Source organism: Emys orbicularis, chromosome 8 (genome assembly GCF_028017835.1).
Source record: "Emys orbicularis isolate rEmyOrb1 chromosome 8, rEmyOrb1.hap1, whole genome shotgun sequence".
Classification (NCBI taxonomy): domain Eukaryota; kingdom Metazoa; phylum Chordata; order Testudines; family Emydidae; genus Emys; species Emys orbicularis.
This window is the reverse complement of record NC_088690.1, coordinates 78447003-78474316: the sequence shown is the minus strand read 5'-3', so window position 1 is coordinate 78474316 and position 27314 is coordinate 78447003. Positions and strand designations below refer to the sequence as shown.

Below are 27314 nucleotides of genomic sequence, written 5' to 3'. Positions count from 1 at the left end.
GCCTTTCAATCCCTCGCTCCCCCCAAGGTGCAGCCTGCTCTGCCTTGTGTGGGGTGGACACCCCATCACACACACAGTGGAATTAGTCACTGTTAACTGCATCACAAAGAGGAAACCTAGCTGTTGATACATCCAGAAAGATGGCAAATGTGGGATCTGGGACAATGATGGGCTGGGCTGCACAGCTGGGAATCCCATCTGGAATGAGAGAAGACCCATGGGTAGCACTGCAAGGCCCAGTTCTTGAATGGTGGGAAACTGACCTGAGCAAAGCACTTAAGAATGACCCTATAAGGGCTGGTCTACACCAGATTTTGTACTGCTGTAACTATAAGCAGCAGTATAACTGCATCCACACTAGAGGCTTGGAGTTATAGTGATACAAAGACCATGTATAGATAAGCCCCAAAGTACAATCCTGAGCTGGCAGGGATTGACTTGATGACCTAAGACATCTTCTCCATCTCTAATTTTTGGTGGCCACATTATCTCCTACACGGGGAAAAGCCAAGCTAGGGGGCACAAAACTACCAGAGTTGCTCCAAATCATTCCCTAAGAGGCTGGGAAGAACAGGGCTCCAGCTGGGGTTTGGCCCCCAAGTCTTGTAAATGTTGCTAAGTCCTGCACAGTTCTTTGGACACCCACAGAGGCCAATGCCATCTGCACAGAGGCCCAGTGCTTTTGGGTAGCTTCCTGCTCTGCTCCCACAGCCCTTGGCCATGCTGCCATCTGATCGCTCCTGGTCACTGCCCCTGAAGCCACCTGCAGAGGTCAAGTGACCCAATGTAAAGTGACGCTGCACAAGGCAGTGCTCCCCCATCTGCCTTGCCCACAGAGCCGGCTCCAGGCACCAGCTCAGCAAGCAGGTGGTTGGGACGGCCAAGGGGAAGGAGCGGCATGTCGGGCTCTTTGGCGGTAATTCGGCGGCTGGTCCCTCGGTCCTCTCGGAGGGAAGGACCGGCTGCCGAATTGCCGCCGAAGAAGAAAGCGGTGCGGTGGAGCTACCGCTGAATTGCCGCCGATCGCAATCGCGGCTTTTTTTTTTCCCCACCTCTTGGGGCGGCAAAAACCCTGGAGCCGTACCTGCTTGCCCAGCACTGCTTGGGCTGCATGATGGGAAGAGGAGTCAGGACTAGACCCTCAGAGGTATTTAGGCACCTAACTCATTGAGCATTCAGCCCTCTGGGACATGGTAAGATTGTACGTGCATGTAGTAGCTATTCTCAGGTAGAATGAGGAGGGATGTTATAATGGCTGTGGAGCATATTAGAACTTGACTTGACTTAACTAAGGCCTTGTCTACATGGGAAAGTTGTACAAGTTACACTGCTATAGTTATGCCGCATAGCCAGCCTCCTGTGTGGACACACTATTCTGGTATGAGTGTCCATAGAGGGAGTTATGATGGTAGAATTATAATGGTTTAAATTCACACCTTAGGTTATACTGCAAAACCTTCCCATGTAGCCAAAGCCCTAGGGCCTTATTCTCCTCTCATTAACACTAGTGTAAAACAGGAGCAACTCCATTGCAGTGTTATTACACTAATATAAGGGGGAGCAGACTCGGGCCCTCATTTCAGTTTGATGTCAGCTCTCATTCTGCCATAGATCATGGGTAAAATTTTCAAAAGTGCGTAAGTGACTTGGGAACCTAAATCCAATTTGCAAAAGTGCCTAATTCCCTTTGACTCTTAATGAGTCCCAGACTCCGAAGTGACATAGGCACTTTGGAAAATGTTACACTTTTTCTTTTGGTTTTGTAAATAGCTCTTTAAAGGGACAATGTAAAAAAAGTCAGAGTATGTGATGATCCCGACAGAGGATCTGCAAACCGTCTCATTTCATGAACTGGTTGAGCTATTCATTATGTACAGCATGCGTCGTAACATCAGATCCTTTCTTGGTTAGAGACCGGTGTATGAATCAGTCTAACTTTTTTCCAGTGAATGTGTTGGAGTGAATAATTTTCAGACCATAAGTCGATTGTGAACAGTTCACTCAGACTATTCTTTGATTGGAAGAGCGAACCATTTTAATCAGCTGCAAATGGTTGAGTCATTAAAAGTTGTTTCATGAAAGACTAACGAACAACACGCTTTACAGTGTGACTTTCCAGACGAGCACGCGCTTTGCTAAGCTGGGAACCCTTTCAGCACTTGGGAACACTTCCAAAAATGCCTGAACACGCACAAGCAGGGACTGATCCAGCCAGGTGCTGAGCGCCTCCAACTCCTACTGACAGTAATGAGAGCTGAAGAATGCTGTCTCAGGACGTGCTCAGCACTACACAAGCTCAGGCCAGGTCTCCCAGACTGCCCAGCTCCCACTGTCCTGAGCCTTTTACTAAGCCAGGCCCATGAGTAGGGCTGGTCAAAAATTTTCAATCTCAGCAGGTTTTTGACAGAAAATCGAGTTTTCAACTAAATAATTTTTCCCCCCACAGTGGCTGCTTTCCATGGGATATTTTGAGTTTTCATTGAAAAACTGAAAACCAAACACTTTTTGCTTTTCAGCCAAACTTTTTTGATTTTTCAACGCAATGTCAACATTTTCAAGTTTTCTTTAATGTTCATTGCATTTTTCTGTGGCAAAATAAACCAGTTTTCAGACCATAACGTTTTATAAAACAAACCATCCCCTGAAATGACAGCGCCATTCAGGCCAGACACTCGGCCAGCTAGAAATTAACTATGTAAAGCAGGAACCTAGAACAGGATCGGAACAACATATTAAACGCACAGCCTGCTCATCAGACTGCAGGTCTGTGAGCCACAACAGGAAGCAGTTAATAACTGGAAACATTCACAAAGGAATGACTCTCGCTGTCAGAAAAATCCTGCTGTGCAGGAAGAAGTGAACCAAGTTAGGTGGAAAAGGATTGAAACGTCCCCAAGTGCTGGGAAGAGAGGGCAGCAGGGTCACCTGTTGAGCCCAGGTGATGAGCAAAAGATAGGCAGCTTAAAATTAGATAGAAATAACAGGGGAAGAATAGCCAGGGGAAAACAATTGATCATACAGTGAGTAAAAGGCCCCCAAATGCACTTAAAACCCCTCCACCTAAACAAAGACAGAAAGTTTCCACACTGACTTAAGCCATCAATGCCCTTGTGCTCAGTTAGGTGGTGAAGGAAACACCTTAGCACTGCCAGGCAATGAGCACTAGCCCATACGAGAGAACAGCCTAGAAAGAGATTTTTTCAAACCACCTGAAACATATTTGCACCATGGGCGCCATAGGGTTGACAATCATTTAAATGACCTTCTGAGAATGACTTAAAGATGTGAGATACAATGGGAAATGATGGGCCATTGATTTATACTCATAGAGTTAGTAAAATGCATTATTTATAGAATGTACAGCTAGGAACCTGAGGAATTCAACAACAAACCTACATATGCCCCATGTCTCAATGTGGGAAAGGAAGTCAAAGGGACCTGTGAGGAGTCGGGGCTTCTAAAAATCAGACTGGATGTAACTATTTCAATATACTGAGCTTATATTAGATCTAGTGGGCAGATCCTCAGCAGGTGGAAATTGTCAGAGTGCCATTGACTACAGCCCAGCTCCAACAGACTTTGCTGAAGCTATGATAATTTACACCAAGGATCTGCCACCATGTGTTTCTGGCATTGGATTGATATATGGTATGTAATTATGTATGTGTGTTGGTTTATTTTAGGGTTGTCCATAAATAATTGCTGGGCTAAGAATATCATTTTATTCTTATAAAGCTGCCTGACTGTACATACCGTTTTGTTATGATAGGGTTGCCTGGATTTACATATTGGTTTGTTATTATTTCGTTGCCTGATTGTATATTTTGGTTTGTTATGATAGAATTGCCTGGATGTACATGTTGGTTTGTTATTATTGGGTTGCTCGGATGTACACGTTGTTTTCTTATTATTGGGTTGCCTGTCAGCCCTGCGGGGTTACGGGGACTGATCTTTTTTCATCAATAACAACGATGTAAAAGAGCCTGGAAGCATTTGTTTTTTGGGGGAAAGCCCAGAAACTTCACATTGGTCTCCTTTGATGGCCAATCTGCAGGCCAGGCTGACGGCACACGCTCGTCAGCTTAGACCTATTTGCCTATCTTGGCTGAGCAGGAGCAGAACTACAGCTCACTCTGCAGAGCCTTCGCTTTGTTTGGGCTTTTGCTTTTGGTGTCGCTAAGTCTTGTACAGGCTCTCTGCTCTTCGAAGCACAGGAACTCTGCCAAGGCAGCTGGCCTGCGTCGGTACTCCTCGTAGATCTGCTCTTCCCCAAATTCCCCCAGGTAGCTGTGGCACAGCTTATATAATCTACAAAGACAAGAGAAACAGAAACAGGAATTCACGTCATTGTTACGGCAGGTGCCGACAGGTGGCGCTATCACACACAGGACAACAAGTTGTTTGTCTCAGCGTGTGAGCTGTGCATGGAGTTGGAAGCAATGCGGTGTTGTGATCTAGTTTCTTTGCGGGCAGGGCCGGCTCCAGCATTTCTGCCGCCCCAAGCCAAAAAAAAAAAAAGCCGCAATCGCAATTGCGATCGGTGGCGGCAATTAGGAAAAAAAAAAAAAAAAGCCGCGATCGGCGGCGGCAGTTCAGCGGCAGGTCCTTTGCTCCTAGAGGGAGTGAGGGACCTGCCGCCCCCGAATTGCCGCAGGTGCCGCCCCTCTCCCTTGGCCGCCCCAAGCACCTGCTTGTTAAGCTGGTGCCTGGAGCCGGCCCTGTTTGCGGGGAGCTGTTGCAAACATCTAGCAAGTTTGCTCTCTGCCTTAATCTCCTGAGCTAGAGTTGCTCACTGGGGCTGAGATTTCTGCAAGAGGGGATTGCCTGGGTGCTGTGTGTGAGCACCGCCATTCATGGACTGGCGCAAAGAGTGTCAACAAACAAGTGACTCTACAAAAATATCCACACTCAGGGCCATGGATTTCTCCGCCAACCGGCATGGTTCTGAAATCTGCTACTGCTCGGCACAAGGTTGGCAATGTTCACCATGGAAAATGGGACTCAGGCCCAGACTCTCAAAGGTATTTAGGCATCTAAGTCCCACTGGGAGTGAGGCATCAAAACCCTTTTAAAATCTGGCCCTTGGGCACTTCTGCAAACATTACTCGCATCACAGTGCCAGGCTGGGAGCCAGGCGTGGGCAGGGACGGCTCTAGGATTTTTGCCGCCCAAAGCAAAAACAATTTTGGCCGCCCCCCCTGTTTTTTAATTACCCCACCCCCGGCCCCACCTCAACTCCGCCCCTTCCCCAAATCCCCCTCCCTGCCTCAGGAGGGAGGGGGAGCAGCGGCGCGCGAAACAGCTGTTTTGCGCGCCGCGGCCGCTCGGGATCTCCCCCTCCCTCCCTCCCAGGTTTGAGAGCCTGGGAGGGAGGGGGAAACTCCAAGTGGCCGCGGCCTGGAGGGAGGGGAGAAGCGGCGCCCGCGCCGCGGCCACTCGGAGTCTCCCCCTCCCTCCCAGGTTTGAGAGCCTGGGAGGGAGGGGGAAACTCCGAGTGGCCGCGGCCTGGAGGGAGGGGAGAAGCGGCGCTCGCGCCGCGGCCACTCGGAGTCTCCCCCTCCCTCCCAGGTTTGACAGCCTGGGAGGGAGGGCGAGTAGCGGCGTGCGAGCGGCAGCGGAGGTGAGCTAGGGCGGCCGGGGCACATTTTTAGGGGCGGCATTCTTGCTGCTCAGCAGGAAGTGGGGGCTCAGGCTGGTCCCTGCCTGGAAGCGAGAGCCCCAGGGGACCGGTGCAAGCCCTGTTTCCATTTCCTTTGGAAGGCACCATTAATAGAGCCTAGTTTGCCACTGGCAACTCATTTAGCATCCAGAAAAACAGCCAGTTGGCTTCCAGGGGGGGTTGTTCCCCCACAAATACAGCAGGGAATTGCATTTGGTATTTCAAACTTTGCTGCGCCCCCCCCAAGGCTACTCCTCCATTAACACGCTCCCCAGCCCCCCACTCATGTTTGCCTGACTCTGACGGTGGGCTTACCTTGCTGGCCATGGTCCACCCGTCATCATCACACTCATGGTCTCCTGGCTCTTCAGGCCAGGCCCGGCGAAGCGTTTCACTCCCCCCACTTCTTGCACTCCATAGCTGGCGAGAGAAAGGGAACAGTGATGGTCACACAAACCCCAAGCCCCCTGGGGAAGGGGAGTGTGAGGCCAACCAGTTGGTGGTTGGGGCTGGTGAGGGGAGGGCAGCCCAGGCCTTTCCTCTGATTACAGGGGGGCCTGTGAGCAGGAATCTATTAACCCCCTTGTTTATGTCCCTGTTGTTACGTGTCACTGAGCCTTGGGGATTTGCCTGCAGCTAAATAAAACACCCTCCCTGAGTTTGGCTTGAATCTGAACTTTGATCAATTGCAGAGCTGGGCTGCAAAAGCCCAAAGCCCAGAGCTGAGGCCTCAGGAGCTGTGGAAACGGGCAGCTCCAGAGCTGAGCGGCACAGCTGGCCCCTGCCTCCAGGAGGGGCTGAATTGCAGCCCTGGATCCCAGTGTTCTGAGTGCCGGGGTAGGGCAGGACTGAGCCTCACACAACAGGTCCCTCTCCAAGGGCAGGGCTCTGTCCCCTGGCACCCGCGGGTGAGCTAGAGGGTGTGCGGAGGGGCCACAGCGTGGCTGGAGGCCGTAGGCAGGGCTGTGGCAGTCAGCCAGGATGGGGAGCACACACTGGAGACACACCTCTGCCAACTGTGAGGGTGCTGCAGCATGCCTCCCAGTCTACACCCAGGGCAGGGGGTGCAGCTCCCTCCCCACTGCCCACTGGAGATCTCACACTAGGGTTACCATATTTCAACAATCAAAAAAGAGGACACGGGGTGCCGCCCTAGCCCCGCCCCCTCCCACTTCCCGCCCCCCTCAGAATCCCCCTACCCCCTACCTGTCCCCTGACTGCCCTCTCCTGAGACCCCCCCACCCTAACTGCCCCAGGACCCCACCCCCTATCTAAGTCTCCCTGCTCCCTGTCCCCTGACTGCCCCAACCGCTCTCTACACCCCCTTCTCCCGACAGCCCCCCCCAGAACCCCCGACCAATCTAACCCCCCCATTCCTTGTCCCTTGCCTGCCCCAACCGCTCTCTACACCCCTTCTCCTGACAGCCCCCCCCAGAACCCCCGACCAATTTAATCCCCCCAGTTCCCTGTCCCTTGCCTGCCCCAACCGCTCTCTACACCCCCTTCTCCTGACAGCCCCCCCAGAACCCCCGACCAATCTAACCCCCCCGTTCCTTGTCCCTTGCTTGCCCCAACCGCTCTCTACACCCCCTTCTCCTGACAGCCCCCCCAGAACCCCCGACCAATCTAACCCCCCCTGTTCCCTGTCCCTTGCCTGCCCCCCTACCAGGCCGAGGGAGAGCTGCGGGCCCATTTCCCAGGAGCAGGGCTAGCTGTGTCATAGTGGGTCACGTTTCAGCAGGGAGAAGAAATTCCCCACCCATCTTGCAGGACCTGTACAGTGCCTGGCTTCCTGGTGGCTCTCACATGGGGCTGGTCTACATGACAGCAAAGCCCAGACTTGCCCCCGTAGAGAGGAAGGATGGGCCAGTGGTCAGGGCGCTGCCTAGGACTCAAGAAACCCAGTGTCAGTTGCCTGGGCTGTCTCTGGGGCAGCAGAGCCCCAAAGGAGCTGGCACACTCGGGTCTCGGAGTTTGGGAGGGGCTGGCCCGGACGCTTGTGGCCTGGCTCATGGGCTGGGCTAACACTCCGAGAAGCAGCCGCAGGCCTGCACTGTTGTTTTGGTCACTGGTCGGCTCACCAGGCCAAGGGGCCAGCAGAGCCCCTCTCCCAACCAGCTGCGATCCAGGCTGACCGAACAGCACCGACAGCCTTGTCTGAATGGGTCAGGTGTTTGGGGCTGGGACATCAGGCCAGCCGAGACGGCAGCCACCTTTTCCAGTGAGAAAGGCCAGGGAGCTGCTGCCCTGAGTGGGGAGACCCCAAGGCTGAATGATGCTGGGGAAATACAAAGCCTACTCCTCTGTCACCAGCCTGCTCGGGGCCCAGTGCTGCCAGTGCTGAGCACCTCTGGGAGACACTGTTCACCCAAGTTCCTGGTGTCTTCCATGGGTGCTGAGCACCTTCCAGGATCACGGTGCTGTGCCTAAGGGGCCATGGCGCCAGGAGCTGTGCTTAAGGGCGGTTCCCCGCCCACCATCACCCTTTGCTTTGGGCTTGGAGCACAAGACTCCCCAATCTAAAGAAATCCCGCTAATCCAAGACCTGCCTTGATCATCTGTGCTGTCTAAATATGATCTCCCCCAAGCCATTCTAAGCTCCCCCTGGACTGCTGAGGACTGAGTTTCTGTAGGGAGCCCAGTGCCCTTCCCATTCCCAGCTGACACAGGCATCTCCCTGGAAATGCTCATGGGTCTCTCTGAGTTTAGCTTTGCTGGGTCCTGAAGTGCTGCTCAATTCCTTTCCGGGGGCTGAGGAGGAGAGCAGGCCGTGCTACGCTGGGCAGATATACTGGCCACCATGCACATATGATGGGCTCAGATCAAAGCGTGCACTGACTCACTTTTCCCAGCTCTGCGAGCAGCTGTTCTCCAGTGTGTCCACGTATTCGGACTCGCTCAGGCGAGCGGCCGGCGCTTTAGCAGACGGCCGTTTGGATTCTGCTTTTGTCAGGTATTCCTGCATCTTCAATACAAGACAGAGAACGATCAGTCTGTGCCAGCTGAGATTGAAATAATATTCAGGAGGGAACACTGCTCCGTGAAGCATGGTGGGGATGTTAGCAATGCACAGCCCTGCTCTGGTCAGGGGACGCTCAAACCCACTTGTCTGAATGTGCTTCTAGTGCCTAGATTTTTGTGGAAGAGAAACACCGAGCACATGTGACAGTGCACACACAAACAAACCTGCGGGCTTTCATGGTGCTTAGCCAGGGTACCTCCCCCATATATTTAAATTACACACACAGGGCCCAATCTTCCATACTGATGTGGCCCCTTGAAAACATTCTGCTGGTGTAAACAGATGATAAATGACTCCCAGGGTCTCCTGGCATAAGGGGGTTCCTGTGTCATGCCTCTATGCCTGCCCCCTTCCAGCCCCTGGTGTAAGGGTCATGGTTAAGGCCCTGCACTCAGAAGAGCTGGGTTCAAATCTTGGCGCTGCTAGAGCAAGTCACTGACTCTTCCAGACCTCGGCTCCTGCTCTGTGGAATCAAGTTGACAAGTGTCTGGTTTTCAAGCGGAATGTCCAGCTGAAAAGGGAACCGGGCAGCATCCAGTCAGCTATGCTGACCGGACGCTAAAAGTCCAGTTGGCCGCAGTAACTGGCCTTTGCCACTTAGGGGTAGGAAGAGCAGCAGCTGCAGCTGGAGCCACATAGAGGAGCTGCTCTCCGCTCAGCTGCTGACACCTGACAGAGCAGTGGCTGGCTTCCAGACCGGGCTCCAAGAGGTAGATGCCACTGCCTGGTGGTGGTGGTGATCCTGTCTGCCCCCCCTTCTGCCCCGATTTCCCCACCCCAGCCCCTTGCTCCAGAGAGCAGCCCCCGCTGTGCCCCAATTGGGCAGGCTCCGCGTCAGCTCCTCCCAGCCTGGCTCTGCAGGCAGCAGGTGAGTCCCAGGAGAGGGGGGAGTGAGTGAGGGTGTGTGTGGAGAGTGAGCAATGGAGGAAGGGGGAAGAGGAGTGAGCAGGGATGGGGCCTCGGGGGAAGAAGTGAGGCGGGGGGCTGGGCAAGGGTGTTCGGTTTTCAGCAATTAGAAAGTTGGCAACCCTACTGTGGAAGGATCTGTCCCTTCCCCTTGGGATGCGCGGAGGAGACACCCAGGAGGCAGTCAGACCTGCACTGGTGCAGCCATGCCAATACTAGCTAGGAAGCCCCACCAAGCCTGCCCCGGTCAATGGGGCTGCTCAGGAGCGGCTCCTAAAGCCAGCTTGGCTGCTTCTGTCCTGCAGTTGCTAATGGCATCCAGCCAGCACGGGTGTAATGATGGGGGCTTGAGGAAAAAATGTCTTTCCCCTCTTCCCAGCTTTTGTCTGGCTCCTTCCCCCTCCCTGTGCCAGCTGCCTAACAGCTGCTGGGCTCGGCCAGCCCGTCTCATCCGTCCCCAGCTGGGCAGGCCGGAGATTGCAGCTGGGACTCCTAACTAGGCAGCTCTGGCTCTGCCCTGGCCTGCCTCAGCCACCCCCCGCTGAATGGGGGGATTTGGGCCTAGGGAAGGCAGGGCCCGGCTGGACAGGCGGGGAGCGGAGCACACTGGAGAGGACTCAGCGGCTAGCAAAGCCACCAACCATCCTGCAGGCCTGGCCTGCAATTGCAGCTGGTGGCCACTAGGGGCGCAGTCGCAGGCAGGCAGAAGACCCCTTTCTCTCACCCTGTTCTGCACCCCCTGCTGGATCCAACCGGGGAAGCAGCTGCTGGGGGAGCAGGGACCGAAGGGGAGCAGGGAACAGCACTGCCCCTAGTTTCCCCTCAGGCACCCGCCAGCATCTACCTATCTCCCTAGCACCCCGGCGCTCTCTAGAACACACGCCCCTGCTGCCAAGGTTTGTGCAGCTCCATGCATGGCCCCTGCCGCTGCTGGGCCAGGGCCTGTTGCCCACAGATTGAAGCTGAAAGTTAGCTGGGCAGTCTTTTCAAATATGCAAATCAGCTCGTTAAATAATCTGCCAAAAAGTGTCCACGTGTCCCCTCCCTCCAAACCCATGGGGGAAGCGGTGGGTGCGTGAGGGACGGACGGATGGATGCACAGGCCGAGGGACTGGTGTGCAGCGACGCCTCCAGCCTACTTTGCATGTGAGTGGGGGCAGGATCCCCGTCTGCAGCGTGGTCCTTGAACACTCGCCCAGAGTTTCCTTTCTTTCAGGCCAGAAGCTAAAATAAGTTTGCATCCTCCCCTCACATACCAGTAAGGCTCAGCTGCAGTGGGCATGCAGGGGCAGCAGCAGGCCACCTGTTAGCAAACGTTTGAAGCAAAGCCCGAGGCCAACAGAAAACCAAACAGGTGTTGGCCCTGAAGGATGGCAGATGAAAGAGACTGCCGGGGGGGCGGGGGGGGCGAGGAGGGAGGGGAATGATGGAGAAGAGAGAGCTGGGCAAAGAGATAGGAAGACAACAACCTGCATTGGATGGCCTAAGGCTCCTTCCTCGCTAATTCTTATGAGCCCTGTGTTACCCTGCCAAGCTGAAAGGCTAGGTATTGAAGGCTCAGCACTCACAACAGAGGTGAGGCTAGCCAAAGGGACTGATTTATCAATACCCAACATGCCGAGCTGTTTGGAAAAGCCTGGCACAAGAGCCAAAAAATAGCTACTCTCATGGGCAGCTGCGGCTCAGCTTGTCTTTCCTCTGCACGGTCGGAAAGGACCTGTTTCAGTGCCCACGGGCAACCCTGCCGCAGCCCCAGGGTGTCAGTGACCAACTGCGGCTGTTTGCTGCAGATGTGTAATGAGTTTGGTGGGCTTCAGGCTTAGCTCTCAGCAACAACCCCTGTAACTCAGAGCAGTTACAGCCATGACTGGCTTTCTCGTTGGGTGGCTGCTCTGGGCCCAGGAACCTGCACCCCCCACTCTCCCGTAGGAGTGGTCCCTCTGGGCCAGGACTGAAGCACATGTGGGGAGGCAGGGCATGATGGGAGGAAGCTTGCGCTGCTCTAGGGGGATGTCAGCCCAGCACAGAACACACACACACACTTGGAGCCAGGCATAGGCACTAGGGCTGAGTTCCCATTGAAGTCAAAGGGAGTCAGGTGCCTGAAGACCTCTGAGGAGCTGAGCTAGACCACTAAAGTGTTCCCAGTGCAACAGTCTCTATCGATGAGCCAAGTCCAGGGATTGGGGGGCTCCAGTACTACATCAGGGCAATGTGGGCTGGATGCTGGATGCAGCAAAGAAACCCTTTCATTAGCTCATGGGCAGAAAGGCATTGGGCATAGACACAGCAGCTGATCAGTGATCAGGGCTCCTAGGGGGGTCTATGACCAGCTTTGCCACTGACTTGCTGCATGAACATGGCCAAGTCACCTAACCCTCTGTGAGATGGGGAAGCAGTGCTTCCCTACCTCCCATGGGGGTTGCAAGGCTGAATTCCTGGGTAGGAAAGAGCTGTGAGATCTCACCCAGAAGTGGCTGTAGTCAGACTCGCACAGGGCTGGTATCGCTGGACTGGGAGCCACAGCACTGCAGCCTGAGCCAGCGAAGGCTATTGAAAGCAGCTGTGTGGCTGTTTTCTAGGGGATTTTCTCCCGGGACGTTCTGCACCTGCAGGCCTCTGGTTGGGGTGATTTGCATAAATCCATTTTTACCCTCTAGCGGGAAAACAGTCCGCTTTGGGACGGGTGTGAGCCAGCTGTTAACGGCAGCATCCTGCCCCTCTCTGCAAGAGGAGGTTTTCTTTTTAATACACCAGGGACATCCTCATGTAGATTTAGCTTCTGCAACTGCCCATGTTGGAACGGCAAGCTATGAACGCCTTGCCCTGGCGTCTCCTGGGGATCTGGGCTCTCCTTCATTAGCTCCTGTGCATTAGCTCCCTGAAATACAGGGACACAAGGCCCCCAGCAGTTGCTCCTGCCTTGGAGTTCAACGTGGATATGCTGCTTTGCTAAGGAGATCAGCCGGAGGAGAGCAGGACCGCCAGGAGCCCAGGGAAGGCCCAGTGCTTCCGCTCAGGACAGGTCACTGGTAACTGTATGTCCATTCCCACCTAGCTTTTGGGGGCGGGAGGGAGCGAAGCTTAATTCAGTCATACTTAGGAAGCACCTTGAGAGCTTTGGATGGAAGGTGCTGTGCCATTGTTAGGACTGAACATTTGTTTCACAATGGCGTGATCTAAAGGGCATTGAAGTTAGTGGAAAGACTCCCCTGGACTTCAGTGGGCTTTGGATCAGCCCAACATGCCCAAGGATGCACCACTTGTCTACTCTAGCCTTTCCCCCCTAACATGTTTTCCCACCATCACTAACTCCAGGGCAGCTCTAGTGTAGACAAGGTGCTGAGGTTTAACTGCTGTGTTGCCTAACCCTGCTCAGAGCAAGTCTAGATAAACTCATCTCTGACACCCATGAGGAACAGATCTGCCGAGTAAGAAGCTGCACTTTTGCAGAGTTACTTTGCAGAGCAGAGCTGCACTTTAAGGAGGTGATTTGGAGTAAGTTTTTCTGAGCATGGCATATGGCATTTGGATGGGAAAGTCCCTGAATGGGCTGAGAGAATTAGGTGTCTACAACATAAACTGTGCCTCCGAATAACAGTGGGTGCAAAATTGTGTTGGGGGCCAGGCTCTCAAAATCTGGCCTCAGAGTGCCTTGCTGAGCCAGAAGATTATTACTGCAAAGCGGTGTGAGATGGTTTACAGCCAGGCACAGCAATTTGTACCCAGTCCACAACGTCAACCATAAACAATGAATAAAAGGCCATTAAATCTGGGTCACATATTACAAGTCACTTGCATCAACTGTGGAATTTATACCAGAGGAAGGGGAAAAATACCCAGTAGGATCCAATTGCAGGACTGAGTCCTACATCTCTGGCCCAGGAATGCCTGCTTCACGCCAGTGACCCTGAATGGATATTGTTCCCCTGGCTTTCCCCTGACACTGCCCACCGCTGACCCATTCCTCTTCCCCCACAGTTCCTAGGAATGTGGGCAAGGGAAGCAGCTCTGGCAAAAATTCCTTTGCCAAGATTTTGGAGCTGGATTCTCCTCTTAGCTCCACCTGGCAGATCCCAGCTCTGGTATTCTGCTCCCCCTCCATGCTCTAGCTCTCAGCGCGTGCCCCCTCACTCCCTGTGCAGCAAAACCAGTGTGCTTCTGTGATGGGCAGGGCCCATCCCAGTGCTGGAGGGGGAGGCAGGGCTTGCCCCACAGAGCTTTAGGGCTGGGTTACTCTGTGCTTAGTCTCTGGTCATGGAAGGGGAGAGCCTGATCCAACCCACCCATTGTGCCTTCAGAAGTTCCTCCACAGGACAACCAAGAGGCCCATGCTCCTCTGGCTGGCAGAAGGGTTGGGGGCATAGGCAGCCTCTCTGTGCCATGGACTCCCCGTCAACCAGGTGGAAATACCGGTAGCAAAATGAGGTGGGCAGCATGGGAAATCCCTGTGTAAGGATCCTGCAAGGAGAGAGGGACTGTCTTCTTGTTCTCTTTGGGGTCCTGGTCCATGATGGGGGCTGCTATGTAGTAATAGTAACAACAACAACAACAATAATAAAATAGAGACTGTAGTAGGTCTTGTCCATCTCTCCTTTTGCTCATACATTATAATACACTGACTGTAATTACACGGAGTTGCAGTGTAATGCTAGAGGGTAACCCGGGTACTTCACCGTCTGGGTATAGGATTTCAGGCTAGGTACCTGTACCCAAAAGTACCGTTTCACAGTTGTTGTAGTGTCATGTGTTAAGAGTGACCCTAAAAGGGTAACAACAAGTAATTGAGTCATGGAGTTCACTTGCCTGTTAATAGTATCTCCATGTATTGGAAGCACAACCACACTATAACTACACACTAATTACTACAGTGTAGCTACAGTCACTGTATTATAAACTTCAGTGTAACTACAGTCACTGTACCATCAGGTGAACCCTCAGTTCTGTGATCCACTGGTTTGCTTCAGATTTTAATGTGTCTCTGTGTGGGCCCTAATGCTTGTGGGGCGGGACTCACCTGGAAGGCTATCACTCTGCAGGCATCGCAGCGAAGGTGCTCAGGCATATGGGCAGAATAGGCTTCCTCAGCGTTGAAGTGGGGGGACGTAGCAGAGAAGGACGTCTCCGAGACTGGGTCCGAGTCCCCGAGGGGGCTGCTGCAGGAAGAATGCTTTCTGTCATCTGCTGCTCTTAGATCAAAAAAGGTTAGCACCAAGACAGCCGACAGCAGTGACTTCATTTCCCCTGCTCGGAGAGCCCCTCTCAGGAACGTACTGAGAAGGGAGAGAGACTGAATGCGCTTAAAGGAAGCAGCAGGTCAGCAATAAGCAAACCCTTTGGGCCAATGAGAAGTCACTGACACTTCACCAAGGCAGCGTCACCCTCTGCACAACCCGCTTTGTTGTAGTTTTTTTACCCAAATGAAAACCCGGTTGGTTAAGGCCCCGGTACAAACCCCTGGGGGGCATTGGTGCAGCTTTCAGCTGTTTTCCCATTCTTCAGTCATATGGCATTTGTGGTGTTTGGGGGTCACTTGTGGCCATAGTTCTGCTAAATATAAAGACACAGACGCATGAAGGTGTTACAGCTGGAAGTCCTACGAGAGCAACCAGACTGCTTCCCTTGGGCTGATGCAGGGTTGAGCTCATTAGCTAGCCTCCTGGCTGGTCTAGGGTTAAATGTCCCCAGGCCTCAGGTTTCCACCCCTTTCCTGGGAGAGTGTATTCCTCTGCCTCATTCACTAACCCCTAGGAGTGTTTTCAGCTTAATTCCATCCCCTGACCCCTAGTTCTGTCCTCTGGATAAATAATGCCACCCTAAATAATTCCACACCCCAGCCTGGATGTTTGAACACTTCCAAGGTTTGCAAAGAGTTCTCAAGATCCCACTTACAAGCTGGCCACTCAGAAATCCTTTAATCTCTCTTTGTCAATCAGCCCCCCAACAACCCCCTGACTAGTTGATTGTTCTTCCCTGCTGCATTCCCTCCACTTTCTCCCCCTGTGTCTCCCCGGTGCCATATAGGAAGTGACAGCTTGTGTTGCTTTTCTGGCGGTGGTAACGCATGGCTCACTTTCTCTTTGGCATCAAACTTTGCCTGAGCCCAGCCCTGCGGTGCTGAATCAATGGGAGTGGTGCCTGATTAAGGCCTGCAGAATCAGACCCCAAGCGTCGCTCAGACAGTCTGCGTCTCCAACAGGTGAGGGATGGGTTCATTGGGGCACCTAACTCCACTAGGCTCTGTGGACAATCACAGCCTCTCCTAACAAATGCTGTTCCATGACACAATGGCCTCAGCTGGAACAACCTAGTGCAGTCCGTAGACTTTGCTGGAGCTGCCTGATTTACACTAGCTGGTGATCTTGTGTTTCGACTGAAGCAATCAGGCAGCTGGTCAGTGTATCCTGAATTCTGTAACTATCCTCAGGAAATCCAGGCTTTATTAATTCACCAACTGCTGGGGGGTGGATCTGGGCACTAAGCACAAATCCATCATAGCCTCCCCCCGCCCACCTCCAGCTCTTCTGTCCAAACTCCCCCCATGTTCTCACATTTGTATGGCAGTTAGTGCTCTGCCCCCTTCGCTTTAGCTACAAGAAGCTCCCCCCTCCTGCCCCGGGCTCACCAATGTGCACTAAGACGTGGCAGGCACCTTGCTCAGAGCTAAAAGTGCAAGGAAGGGTTAGCCCGGTGGTTGCAGGCCAGGCACGATCAGCTGACTGGCACAATTCCTAGCTGCACTAAGGCAGTTCAGATCTATCTTTGTGAAATTTCAGTCACCTCCAGGTAAATCAGCAGATCGGAGGAGCAGACTTGCAGTTATATTGCCCGCGGGGAGAAAACCACTTAGAATCTTAAGGCTTGAAAATGTGGGGCCTGGTCCAAGCAAACATAACCCTTCCCTTCCACGCAGCACAGCACACACTGAGGGCTTGGCTCTACAGCTGGCTCAGATACACAAAGGAAAGGTCAGCCTGGCTCAGAGGGGCACAAATGGAGCAGGCTGCTAGTGAAGGGAAGACGGCAGGTCAGTGGCCTCTGTGAAATGAGTTGGCAGGTCTCGGTTCACAGATCTGCTGAGCATGGTATAAGAACCCATATAGAATAGAATACAATAGCCAAGTAAAGCATCAGGTGGCACCATTCCTGGCAGTCGCTGCTCTTTCCAGGTGGATGGGTTTTATTTTTGCTTAAACCTGGGTCGTCCCCCCCAAAACCTCCTACCTGCACAGCTTTCAGTGCAGAATCAGGACCTGCATAGCTTTGTGCCTCAGTTTCCCCATCTGCAAAATGAAAATAATATGCCACTTAATTATCTTCCGAGGCATTGTGGGGCTTAAGTCATTTCTGTTTGTGCAGCCCAACAGAAAGGCAAAGAAATAATAAAAGAAGAAGGAGCGAAGCTCTCAGCACGAGGAAGAGCCTGATCCTGCATATTTTGCCTACTCAAAACACCCTATGGAGTGGAGCAATACAGAAATGCAACAAGTATCGGTTTAGTCTGGGGCTGTTCCATGCAGTATTGTATTCTATTTCGAGTCTTTCTGGATTGTCTATTAATGATGTTTTCTGTCACGGTCCAGTCCTGCAAACGGAGGTGAGACAGCTTCCAGGACCAGCCCCTTAATGGGGACAGAGGCTGACCTGGGGTAGCAAGTTGACAACCAAAGTGCCCATGGCCCATGGAAATCCACAGGAAGCTTTTCATTGGCTTCCCTGTGCTTTGGATCAGCGCTTCAGTGAATCGGCCTGTACTGTTCAGAAGAATTGCATTCAAGTCGAACACATCAGGAATCTGCATCACCATACCGCGCCCCCCGTAAGGCGCCTTCGGATACAATTTTACACACATGATTCATATAATGGTTTCAAATCTCACCACTTTTATTGCCCTTTATTGCACTTGTTTTATGCATGTTAGAGAAAGGTTCCTTTAGACCCACGAGCAGATCAGGGTCCAGTGTCCAGTCCTATCTCATTGCAGATATAACCTCTGCGTTACAAAGCAAAACAAAGTATTCAACACTAGCTATTTTGTTCAGTGTCTTCATCTTCTCAAATGTATACAGAATTTTCCCAGAACAGGTGAAAGACACAGATACATCAAAGGGAGACAACAAGACATTTTTAGCAGGTCCAACTGAACCTATATTTCCAGCTTGCTGGGCAAAGCATATTCTCTGGAGAGAAGAGGGTCTGGCAGTTCATAGCGTCAAATGTCACTCTCGATGCTTTTTTCTGGCACTGCACGTGATCACATTTAAAAAACAAAACCAGATTAGCACCAGTAGACAACTGATCAACTCTTGCATTTATTAGGAATCCAAATATTGATCATGCCATATGCTGATCCTGCAATCTGACCCACAGACCAGAGCACCTGTGAAGAATCTTGATGTCTGGACTAATGTAACCCTAATTTATGCCCCCTCACCTGCTACGCGAGCAGATCTGATTGCACAAGCAGGCCCTCCAGCAGATGAACCCATGCTTGCCTTTGGAAAAAGCCTTCTGGTTTTTTTATTCCCCAGATGATGAACCCGTTACACATTTCTTCGCTTTGTTAAAAGCTGACAATGTTCTGCAGTGTGGATCCTGCAGTGGATTCACTCCAGGCTAACATACTGTAACTGAGAGCAGGTTGTGGCCCTCAGTGTCTGGCCCATTTCTATAACACCAGATATTTCACTTACATTTGTCAAATAAGGGGGGAATTTTCAAAAGCTCTCTGCATTGGCCTAACCCTGCTCCCTTTGAAATGAATGGGAGTTTTGCCACTGGCTTGAATGGAGAGTGGAGTTAGGCCAATCAAAACTGAGTGCATTTGAAAATCCTACCCTATATATCTAATGACGAGCCTGCCCCATTGTTATGTGGTCACCTAATGACTGACCCTACTGCAGTGCACATGAAGATGGTGGAATGGTTCCTGTGGGAGCCTCTTCAGGCATAAGTGGCTTTCAGATCCCAGCTTTAACTGTTGCATTTAACATAGTTATTGGCTTTTAATTTCCCTGGTTTAAGAGAAAAAAGAAAATATTTGAAAGCCTCTTGAGTAATAAAATCTCATGCTTCAGAGCTGCTGCTGATCACTGATAGGGTCAGGAAGGACACTTCTCTCCAGATCCATCACTGAACATATGATATTATGGGAGGGAAGGGTGCTTCCTTTATTGGATTTAGGGTACTCATAGACCTATGGCTTGCCATAGTGTGGTATGTTGCCCTTTGCTTTGAACAGGTCAGCTTGCCATGGAACTAGCATGTCAGGCGTTCCAGGATGGATGCAATTTAGAAGGCTGATCAAGCTTTTCCCTGGCTGCTATCCATGATAAACAGCAAAGGGATGAAAAGTTAAGGTGGCTTAGAAGGCTGGCGAGGGTTGTCGAGCTGTGCTTATCTGCAGTGAACTTTCCCGAAAGCTCTGCAGTAGGCACAAAAAGGTGCTATCTATGATACCTGCAAAGGTCTCGTGGGCTCATATGTCTCGTTTTCCTCCTATAGATTTCCCTAGAGATATTGATCCCCATCTCTCGCCAGGCCATGATGGGCATTCCGCAGAGAAATACAGTTTAATTTACCTGTATACGATTCTCTTGTTCCCCCCCCCTTGCATGAAATCTCATTATTTCTGACGAGATTCCAGGATGTGACGTCACAAATACCGGAGGCTGCATTGCAGCCTGGGTAATCCATGGTATTCGTGATGTCGCCAAAAGATGCATTCTGGAATCACTTCAGAGAAGCAGGAAGTTCTGCGAGGCTTTCCAAGAGGGCTAGAAAGAATTTGTAAAGGGTTAGTTCTTATTATGAATTTGTCCTGCAGTAGCGCTTAGAAGGCAGGGCCCTGCTGTGCTGGGCACCATTTCTCTGCTGAATGCCTCCCACAGCAGCTTGATAAATAATCACACTTACAGAATGCACTTCATCAGTAGATCTCAAGGCATTTTACAAAGATGCGTCACTATCATAACCCTCAGATGGGGAAACTGAGGCATGCCACATCTGAGCGACTTGCCCAAGCTCACCCAGTGAATCAGTGGCAGAGAGAGGACCGACACCAGGGCTCTGTTGCCCTATTCACGTGCCTATGCTGCATACCCTCAGGGCGAGGGCATAAGGGATCTAAATCGCTGCTTAGCTCAGGTTTCATGCTTGATTTGCAGTTCACCTTTATGCACCACTATTAAAATACCCCTTTCCATTTCATACTCACTATTCAACCTGCATTAACCCCCCCTTTCACCTGACCAGACATCAATTCCTAGTACGGCTGGATCCACCACCTCTGGCTCCTGCCCAGCCAGGACGCCCAAGCTACTCCAGGACTGGCAGCTCTAAAGCATAGCAATGTTGAGCTGTTAGCTAGAGATTCTCATTAAACCAAGTTAAAACCCTGCACGGGGCCCAGCCTACACTCTGGCCTCAGAGAGGCACATCTCCCCTCTAACACTGTCGCCCTTTGCTCTCATTCCACCTCCCCCCACATCGCTTCTGCTCCCTTCTCCCCTGAACAGCCACATGTTTCTCCCCACCACACACTGCTGAGCAGCCTCACTCTCTGCACCGCAGATAGTCCTTCCCCCTGGGTGACTGGTCCCTGAGGGCTGCTCCTGTTTCCTCTCCTCTTGCGGGGCAGTGGCTCCTAGGAGAGGCAGCATGCTAAATATTGTGCTGTACTAACTTCATCTGGTTCTTTACAGGTGGACTGATAGCACTGTTGGTTCTGCCTTGTTTCCAGCCTCTCTAGTTGCTTCCTCGCACTGAGCCTGACACCTGCAGAACAGCTGGAAACCAGCGAGCCCGTGACCAGGGAGCTGTCCGCAAAGCAGCAGCAAGAGCTCTGCACCACCGCCCTGGACTCTGGAGCAAAAACACCCCTGGGGCCCGATCCTGTGAGGTGTGCTCAGACGCACAGTTCTTCACCCGAGCAATGCCCCTGATGTCAGTGGGATTCCTGCGGGGGGCAAAGGCCACTCGCGCCGATGAGGGCCGTGGGATTGGGCCTGCAGGCTGGGTCTAGCGCCGAGCTGGAGCATGTGATGTGCTTTCTACACCAGCGGACTGCCTGCATTTTGAATGTGGGCAGAGGCAGGACCTCCCCTGGCCACAGAGTCAAGTTTAGAACTTGTGCAAACACAGTTTCTGTACCCAGGTTACCAGCAGCAGCTCTGATCGTTTACACTGGAAGAAGTTTAATAATTGATTAATTTCCTTCTCACTCTTCCTACTGCTCGCTTATTTTCCACACCTCCAGGGGGTTGGACTGGGTCCCTTTGTTCCAGCACTGACCATCTGCTGAGTACTAAGATGCAACTTACTAAATACATCACTAAATAGCCACTGCCTCCCATGCTGACCCATATCATCCTATTGTTTCCTTGTGCCCCCTTGTCTGCCTGCCTGTCTGTCTCCACCTGTTGTCTTTTGTCTTATATTTAGATTGGAAGCTCCTTGGGGCAGGGACTGTCTTTTTGTTGGTGTTTGTACATCACCTGGGCCATGACTGCGGCTCCTTGACGCTGCCACAATGCACATAAGTACATTAATTATCCTAATTGTTATTAACAGAAGTGCTTTGGACATACAGTAATTTTTCTTTTCTATACAGCAAAGGGACAAAAGTGCCAGATTCCTTAATTATTTCTCACTCAGTTCTTTGGGCCAGAACCTCAGCGGGGGAAAACAGGCATCGCCCCATATGATTTCAGTGGTACCGGGCTGATTTAAGCCAGCTGAGGATCTGAGCCGGTGTGGGGCGGGGAGGTTTGACTACACTGAAGTCATGGGGTATGAGTGCAACTTGAGTTGCAACTTGCAATCTTTTAATCTAGCCTGGGTAATGACTTGCTGAATTAGTCCATACTGCCGTGGCTTTGCTGCTCTCGCACTGGAGCTAGCTAGCTCAAATCTGTCTAGTCGAGCTGCGACCAACCCTACTGCAGTATAGACATACCTGGGGAGTGTGTAGGCCAAAGAAACCAAAGGATTAATGATACCATGAAAAATACATGTGAACAAGTACAAATCATTGCAAGAAAAGGCAACGCCAAGCCCACATTGCAACTGTTTGCAGTGTCCAGGTAAGCGCCTTAAGAGCTTAAGCAGGACTTACGTGAGGTACCTTCCCTCTGCAGGGCATGCCTTTCACCCAGCCAGTCCTCCAAAGCAGCCGGAAACAGCTAAGATTTCCCAAGGGGCTGAGAACCTATTTGTAAACCGATTATTGACCCTTTTTGCTAATATTGAAAATTCTTGGACAAGTTCCTAACAGCTCTCACAGATTCCCAGGCTGTCACACTGTGACCAGCCAGGCTGCCCTCCTGCAAGGTAGAAAACTTCCCTGAAATAATGTCCTAGCCAGTGACCATTGCCCATAACGCAGCATGCCCTCCCCTTTGCACAAACTCTTTGCTTGACGGAACAAAACAATCCGGGAGGCGGTATGCAGTCCAGCCTTCATGCATGCAGCCCCTTGAAACAGCGATCTTTACAAATACAAGCTAGGTTGTGCGGGTAATTTCTGTAATGCTGACGCGTGGAAGTTTTGTCTTTCAAAGCGAGAGAGTGGGCTTCTCCTGGTCAGTGTCCTACCAACACAGACTAAGCAAAAACCAAAATAAACTGACAATTACCTGGCACAGGGCCCGATCCTGATTCACTTAGTGCTGAGCACACATAACTCTGGCTGGTGAACAGCACCTCCCAGGATCAGGCCCAGCATTAGAATACTTTGTTCTGTGCATCAAGAAACAGCTCAGCAGTTATGGATGAGAGGCTGCTAGGCTAAATCCTGGTCCCTTTGAAATCAATAGCAAAACTCCCATTGACTTCACAAGCACCAGGATGGTCAGGGCTGGTTACATTTAATTAGTCTGGCTATTGCATTCTGCATTCTCATTAGAAACCAATGAGATGAACAGGAAGTGATGTGCACCGTGCCGTCTTCTTGGTGCACTGTTACCTCTGATTTGCTTCGGAAGCCCAAACATCTGGACAAGGGGAGCAAAATATAATCAGCGGGGTCAGGCAGTGGGTCTCTCTCCTTTTCCATCACATCTTGGGGACTGGTGTAGGCTTGACTTGTTTTCAAGTATGAATGTTCAGAAATAAATACGCAATATACATTCATTGAGGGAAACCCACTTTTAACTCTCCGTGTGCTGCATGTTCATTTGGGTGAGGGTCTTACATCCGGAACAAGGGCCCTTTCTCTGGCATGGAAGGACTGGAACTTGTAGCTGGGGAGAATAAAGGCTGATTAGGGCTAGGACTTGAATTCATCCCAGTAGGAATATAATATAAACTCTCCATGTAGTTGCAGTCGGTGGCTTGAGTAGCTGGTGGAGCTTCGCCTTTTGGACTAGGGCTGAAGGTTTCAGTTACATTTGTATTTTCTTGACCGGGATGTTGATTTGGCAGATCGGGATGGACGGATGGCATAGCCACAGGAGGAGGAGGAAACCCTGGGAATCCCGGATATGGTATGTAGGGAGGTCCGTAAACCCCTGGATTCATGACCAATGGGTTGAAAGGAGATGGGTAAAGCCTACTATGTGATGCCAAGGGGACTGGGGGTATCAACACTTCAAGGTACTGGCCTGTCTCTGGGTCATAGAGCATTTTCAGCTGCGGCTGTCTGGGAGGTTCCATGTAGTAGCACTTTCCACTGTCTGGATCAATGAGCATTTTCCTGTGAGCCTGGGGCTGGGGAGCAAAAGACCTGGTGGGGCTAGGGACACTTCTACTGCCTGGTGAAACACCGTTGTTCCTCCTCAAGAAATTGGGTGAGTCGTTGACTCTGTGATGGGGCTGAACATGGCTTGGCTGGTCATTCACGGAGTGGTCTGTGGCTGCCTTGCCCTCTGGCGCTTTCAACTGTGGAGACTCATTGCTTATTGTGCTCACGGGTGCTTCCCCGCCTGGCTGGAAGAACACATTGGAACTGACCAAAGTGTGGTCTGGATGGGAGGGTACCAAGGGCTTAGGAGCTGCTTCGGGTTTCTGGGCTTTCACGGGAATTGTTAAATAGTTGGCATTCTCAGCATGGGTGGCTGTGAAATATTGCTCGTTTCCTGCCTGCTGTCTGTTCAAGTGATCCCAATTCTCCCTCTGATCTTGGAGCTTTCCAGCTGGGGGTGATGGTGCAGCAGAAGGAACTCCTGGTAGTCTGGTTTCTTCACTGTATTCCTTTGATCTCAAGGAGGCATTGGAATTGGCACACTCTGGAGACATGCGGGTTGCTGGCACAAACACCTGGCTATCCAACGGCCTGGGGGCATCAAACATTTTATTCTGGGCCTTCTGCTGATACGAACTGTTAACAGACTGATTGTTTGCTGGTGTGTTTGTGTGGGATGTTTGGGTACTCGTCACTGTTGGCTTTATGGGCTGTAGATGTCTGTAGTCTTCCTTGGTCCGTTCAGAGACATTGTTTTCTTCTTTTGGACTGACAGAAAAGTCTTGACTGTCACAAGGTGTCAGTGAGATGATCTCTGTGGATAAATCCTTCTGAAATGGCCACTCAGGCTCCTTGTGGGCATGAGCCTCCTGAAAATGACCTGGCCTGGCGGTGTTGCGATTGATGTCAGTGTGGTTCTTGGTGTCCTTAGGAGAGGCTGAAGATGGAAACAGAACAGCTTTGCTTTTTTCTAGGGAGTTGCAATTAGCTTGTGTCGTAGCTCTTCCATCCGAAGCTGAGTAAGTTGGAGCAGGGAAGGGGTCAGCTTGTGTTCTGTGTGGATGCTTGGAAAGAGAACTGTTGACTTTAATATGAAGCTGGGATTCCATCTGAGGTGCTTTCCTCGTGGCTTTGGAACATGGGGTTACATTTAGCTCACTCCTCTCGTAACACACTGGTTTATTTTCAGGCTTTAGCTGGGGTTCTTCATTCCCAGCTACAACCTTCTTCTTGGACTGAATTTGAGTGATGTGGATTGGAGCTTCACCCACTGCAGTGCATTTGTTTTCGGTAAGACTGACAGGTTCATCCACGTGGGGCTTAGTGATGGGGTTTAAAGCGGCATTGTGTTGCCGGTCACTCGCTCTCTGATCTGGTATGGAAAGCGCTGACACATCTAAGTTCAACTGCTGCTCCCGGTTTTCCCCATGTGAATGGGTCTTCGTTTGCACATCATCTTTGCGACACACTGAGGTGCAGTGTATAAACAGAGGGGAGGTTGCAGTGGACTCCTTTGCTGATAGGCTTATGCTATCCCCACTGTTGGTTTCTTGGTCTATATTGAAGCTGTCTGAAGATTTAAAGCACAAGCTAAAGGTGTTCTTAACTAACTTTCTGACGTCCCTGGGCTGATGTATTCGCCCCCTCCCTTTACTCTCTGTCTTCTTGGCCTCTTGAGCACGCGATGCTTCAGGGGGGCTGCTTTTCCCATCGCTGCGTGATCTGCAGGAAGTGGGCAAAATGAGAGAGGAATACTTGGTGCTCTGCACTGCTGCTGGCCTCTTCTCCTCGGCACCTCCCTCCGGAGTCAGCTGCCTGGAGACATTCAGCATCTTCTGCTGCTGCTCGGGTTTGCTCTGTGGGATCAGTTTCATCTCCTGCGTTGTGGACGTGAAGATGTTCCTGGCTGGATCCCTGGGCACCACCAAACTTTTTGGCTTGAAGGGGACCTTCTCCTCTTTCCATGACGTGTGCTTGTTCTTGCTGATCGCTCGCTGCTTCAAACTGGGCCATGGCTTTTGTGCTTTGGAAAACGTCGGGGCAACACCCAAGCCTTTCACCTCAGCCTGCTTGGATTCAAACAGGGCACGAGCTCTCCAGTATTCTTTCCTCTCTCTGGTAACCTGCTTCCTGCAGTCGCCTGAATCCCTGTTCACGCCATCTGCCAAGATGGGGAGTGGCTTGGACTGGGTGGCTTCTTGAGACTTCAGTCTTTCATTCAGCTCGTTGAACGTCTTTTTCAGCTTGCAGACATTTTCCCTTTGCTGCTCGTTCAGCACTACCCCTTTGGTAGGCCGCATGGCATCAGTGCTTTCTTGGCTCATTGAGTCAGACCTTTCGCTCATTGAATGACTCTGCAGATCTTCAGCTGAACAGCTGCAGTCGGACTTGGACAGAGAACTTGACTTCCCTTCCGTGAAATCCCCCACGAGGTCTGTACTTACGGAGGATGGTACAGAAGAGGTCGAGCTGCCCTGCATCGATTTCTGCTCCATTCTGATCCTCTGCTCGTACTGCATTTTCTTGGCCAGCACATTTTTCACCAGGCAGGAGGCCATCCTGGTTTTGCTGTACGAGTCGTCTAATGACGCTGTTCTCAGAAACTGTTTGTAGTTTATCCTGAATTCATTGCTGATGGTCCTGCCCTTTGGGCAGGGGTCGTTCCTGGGTGCTGCAAAGGGCTGCTGGGCAGCGCAGTCCCCTGCTCTGAGGAAATTCATCTCATTCCTGTCTCTCTGCTTGAGCTGGATCTGCCGCTTGGGCACGGTCCTCTTTTTGGAGTGGCCCTTTTTGCTGTCGGCGCTTTCCAGCACCACATCAATGCACTCGAACGGGTCCTTCCCGAATGAGTAACTGGGCGGATCTTTTTCTGGGACTTGGCTGGCAGCTGGGAATTGTCTGCTGCCCTTTGCCTGGCTGACCACCTCTGCTTTTCTCAGCTCATTACACGTTGACCACCTGTTCATTCCATTACTGTCTTCTGACAAGGAATTGGACAAGCTAGACGATGTCCTGTTACTAGAACTGTACATATGTAGGGAACCACCGTGAGGGCACGAGAGGCTCCGGAACGACAGAGCAGTGAGCTTCTGAACTTCATTATCAGCCTCTTCGGAGTCGCTCCCAGCACTGGAGTTGTCAGCGCAATACTGGGGGCAGGGGGCCTTGCTAATCACAGGAGCTCTGCTGCCCTTCGTATTGCGCTCTTTGAGGAACATCTCCCTGGGTTTCGGTGCATTGAATCGTAAAGGCGGGTCCAAATATTTAGACCCACTGTCTCCAGGCTGCAGCTCTCTTGTGGCTAGCCCCATCCTGCTGCTGTACCCTGGAGCAGAGCTATTCTTAGCAGGGCCCGTGATTGACATCTGAACCTGTTGCTTCTCCTTGGCACTGAGGTAGCCTCTGTATCTGCAAACTTGATTGCTTGCTGCACACTCCCTGCCTGCCTGGGGGCTAAATGTCCTCTCAGCTGTGGTTGTTAAACTCCCCCCTGAAGCCTGGCTTCTATTTAAAGCTGAATGAACTACGGCCATAGAGGCAGCAGCACAAATATCACCAGCACCTTTGCTGTTTTTATCAGGTAGCTCCCATGTGGCTTTGTCAAAATCACTTGGTGTCCCATGTAGTTGCTCAGCTGGGTCCTCAGAAGTGCCCCTCCAAAAACCTTTCAGGCCAACCAGGCTCTGTTCAGAAAGGCTCACCGGTGCAGTTTTGTTCTTGCGATGCAGATCGCTTTCATCAGCTGGGTCACCATCAGGCGGCTGGGTTAACAGAGTGTCCCCTTCATCTTCCAGAGATTCCACGCAGTCCTTAAAACTCTCAGCCCCCTCTGAGCACAGAGCAGTGTGGTAAGAAGAAACAGAGGAGTCCGATGTGTCCTTTAGGGAGTCCCCTTGGGACTGGCTAGGTGTGTGGCTGTTCTTTTCTGAAGCAGCTTCTTTGCATTCAGAGTCACTGAAGATCCCCTCCCCACTTAATCCATCAGGCTCAGGGGGCTGCCCTGGCCTAGAGAACTGGACAGTATTTCTTTTCACTGCGGGGATCAT

At 51.7% G+C, this 27314-nt stretch overlaps 2 protein-coding genes across 2 annotated transcripts; both read right to left on the bottom strand.

Annotated features, from left to right (window-relative positions):
* Positions 1 to 2608: 2608 nt before the first annotated feature.
* On the bottom strand, positions 2609 to 14879 carry MZB1 (marginal zone B and B1 cell specific protein). Its single transcript, XM_065409812.1, has 4 exons — positions 14605 to 14879; positions 8503 to 8624; positions 5975 to 6079; positions 2609 to 4308 (listed from the first exon to the last, which is right to left on the bottom strand). Exons 1-4 carry the CDS (start codon positions 14824 to 14826, stop codon positions 4122 to 4124), a joined length of 636 nt encoding a protein of 211 aa, XP_065265884.1. The 5' UTR covers positions 14827 to 14879; the 3' UTR covers positions 2609 to 4121.
* A 7896-nt stretch (positions 14880 to 22775) lies between these two features.
* Positions 22776 to 27314, bottom strand: PROB1 (proline rich basic protein 1). Its single transcript, XM_065408879.1, has one exon. The coding sequence runs from the start codon at positions 27312 to 27314 to the stop codon at positions 22776 to 22778; it is 4539 nt and encodes a 1512-aa protein (XP_065264951.1).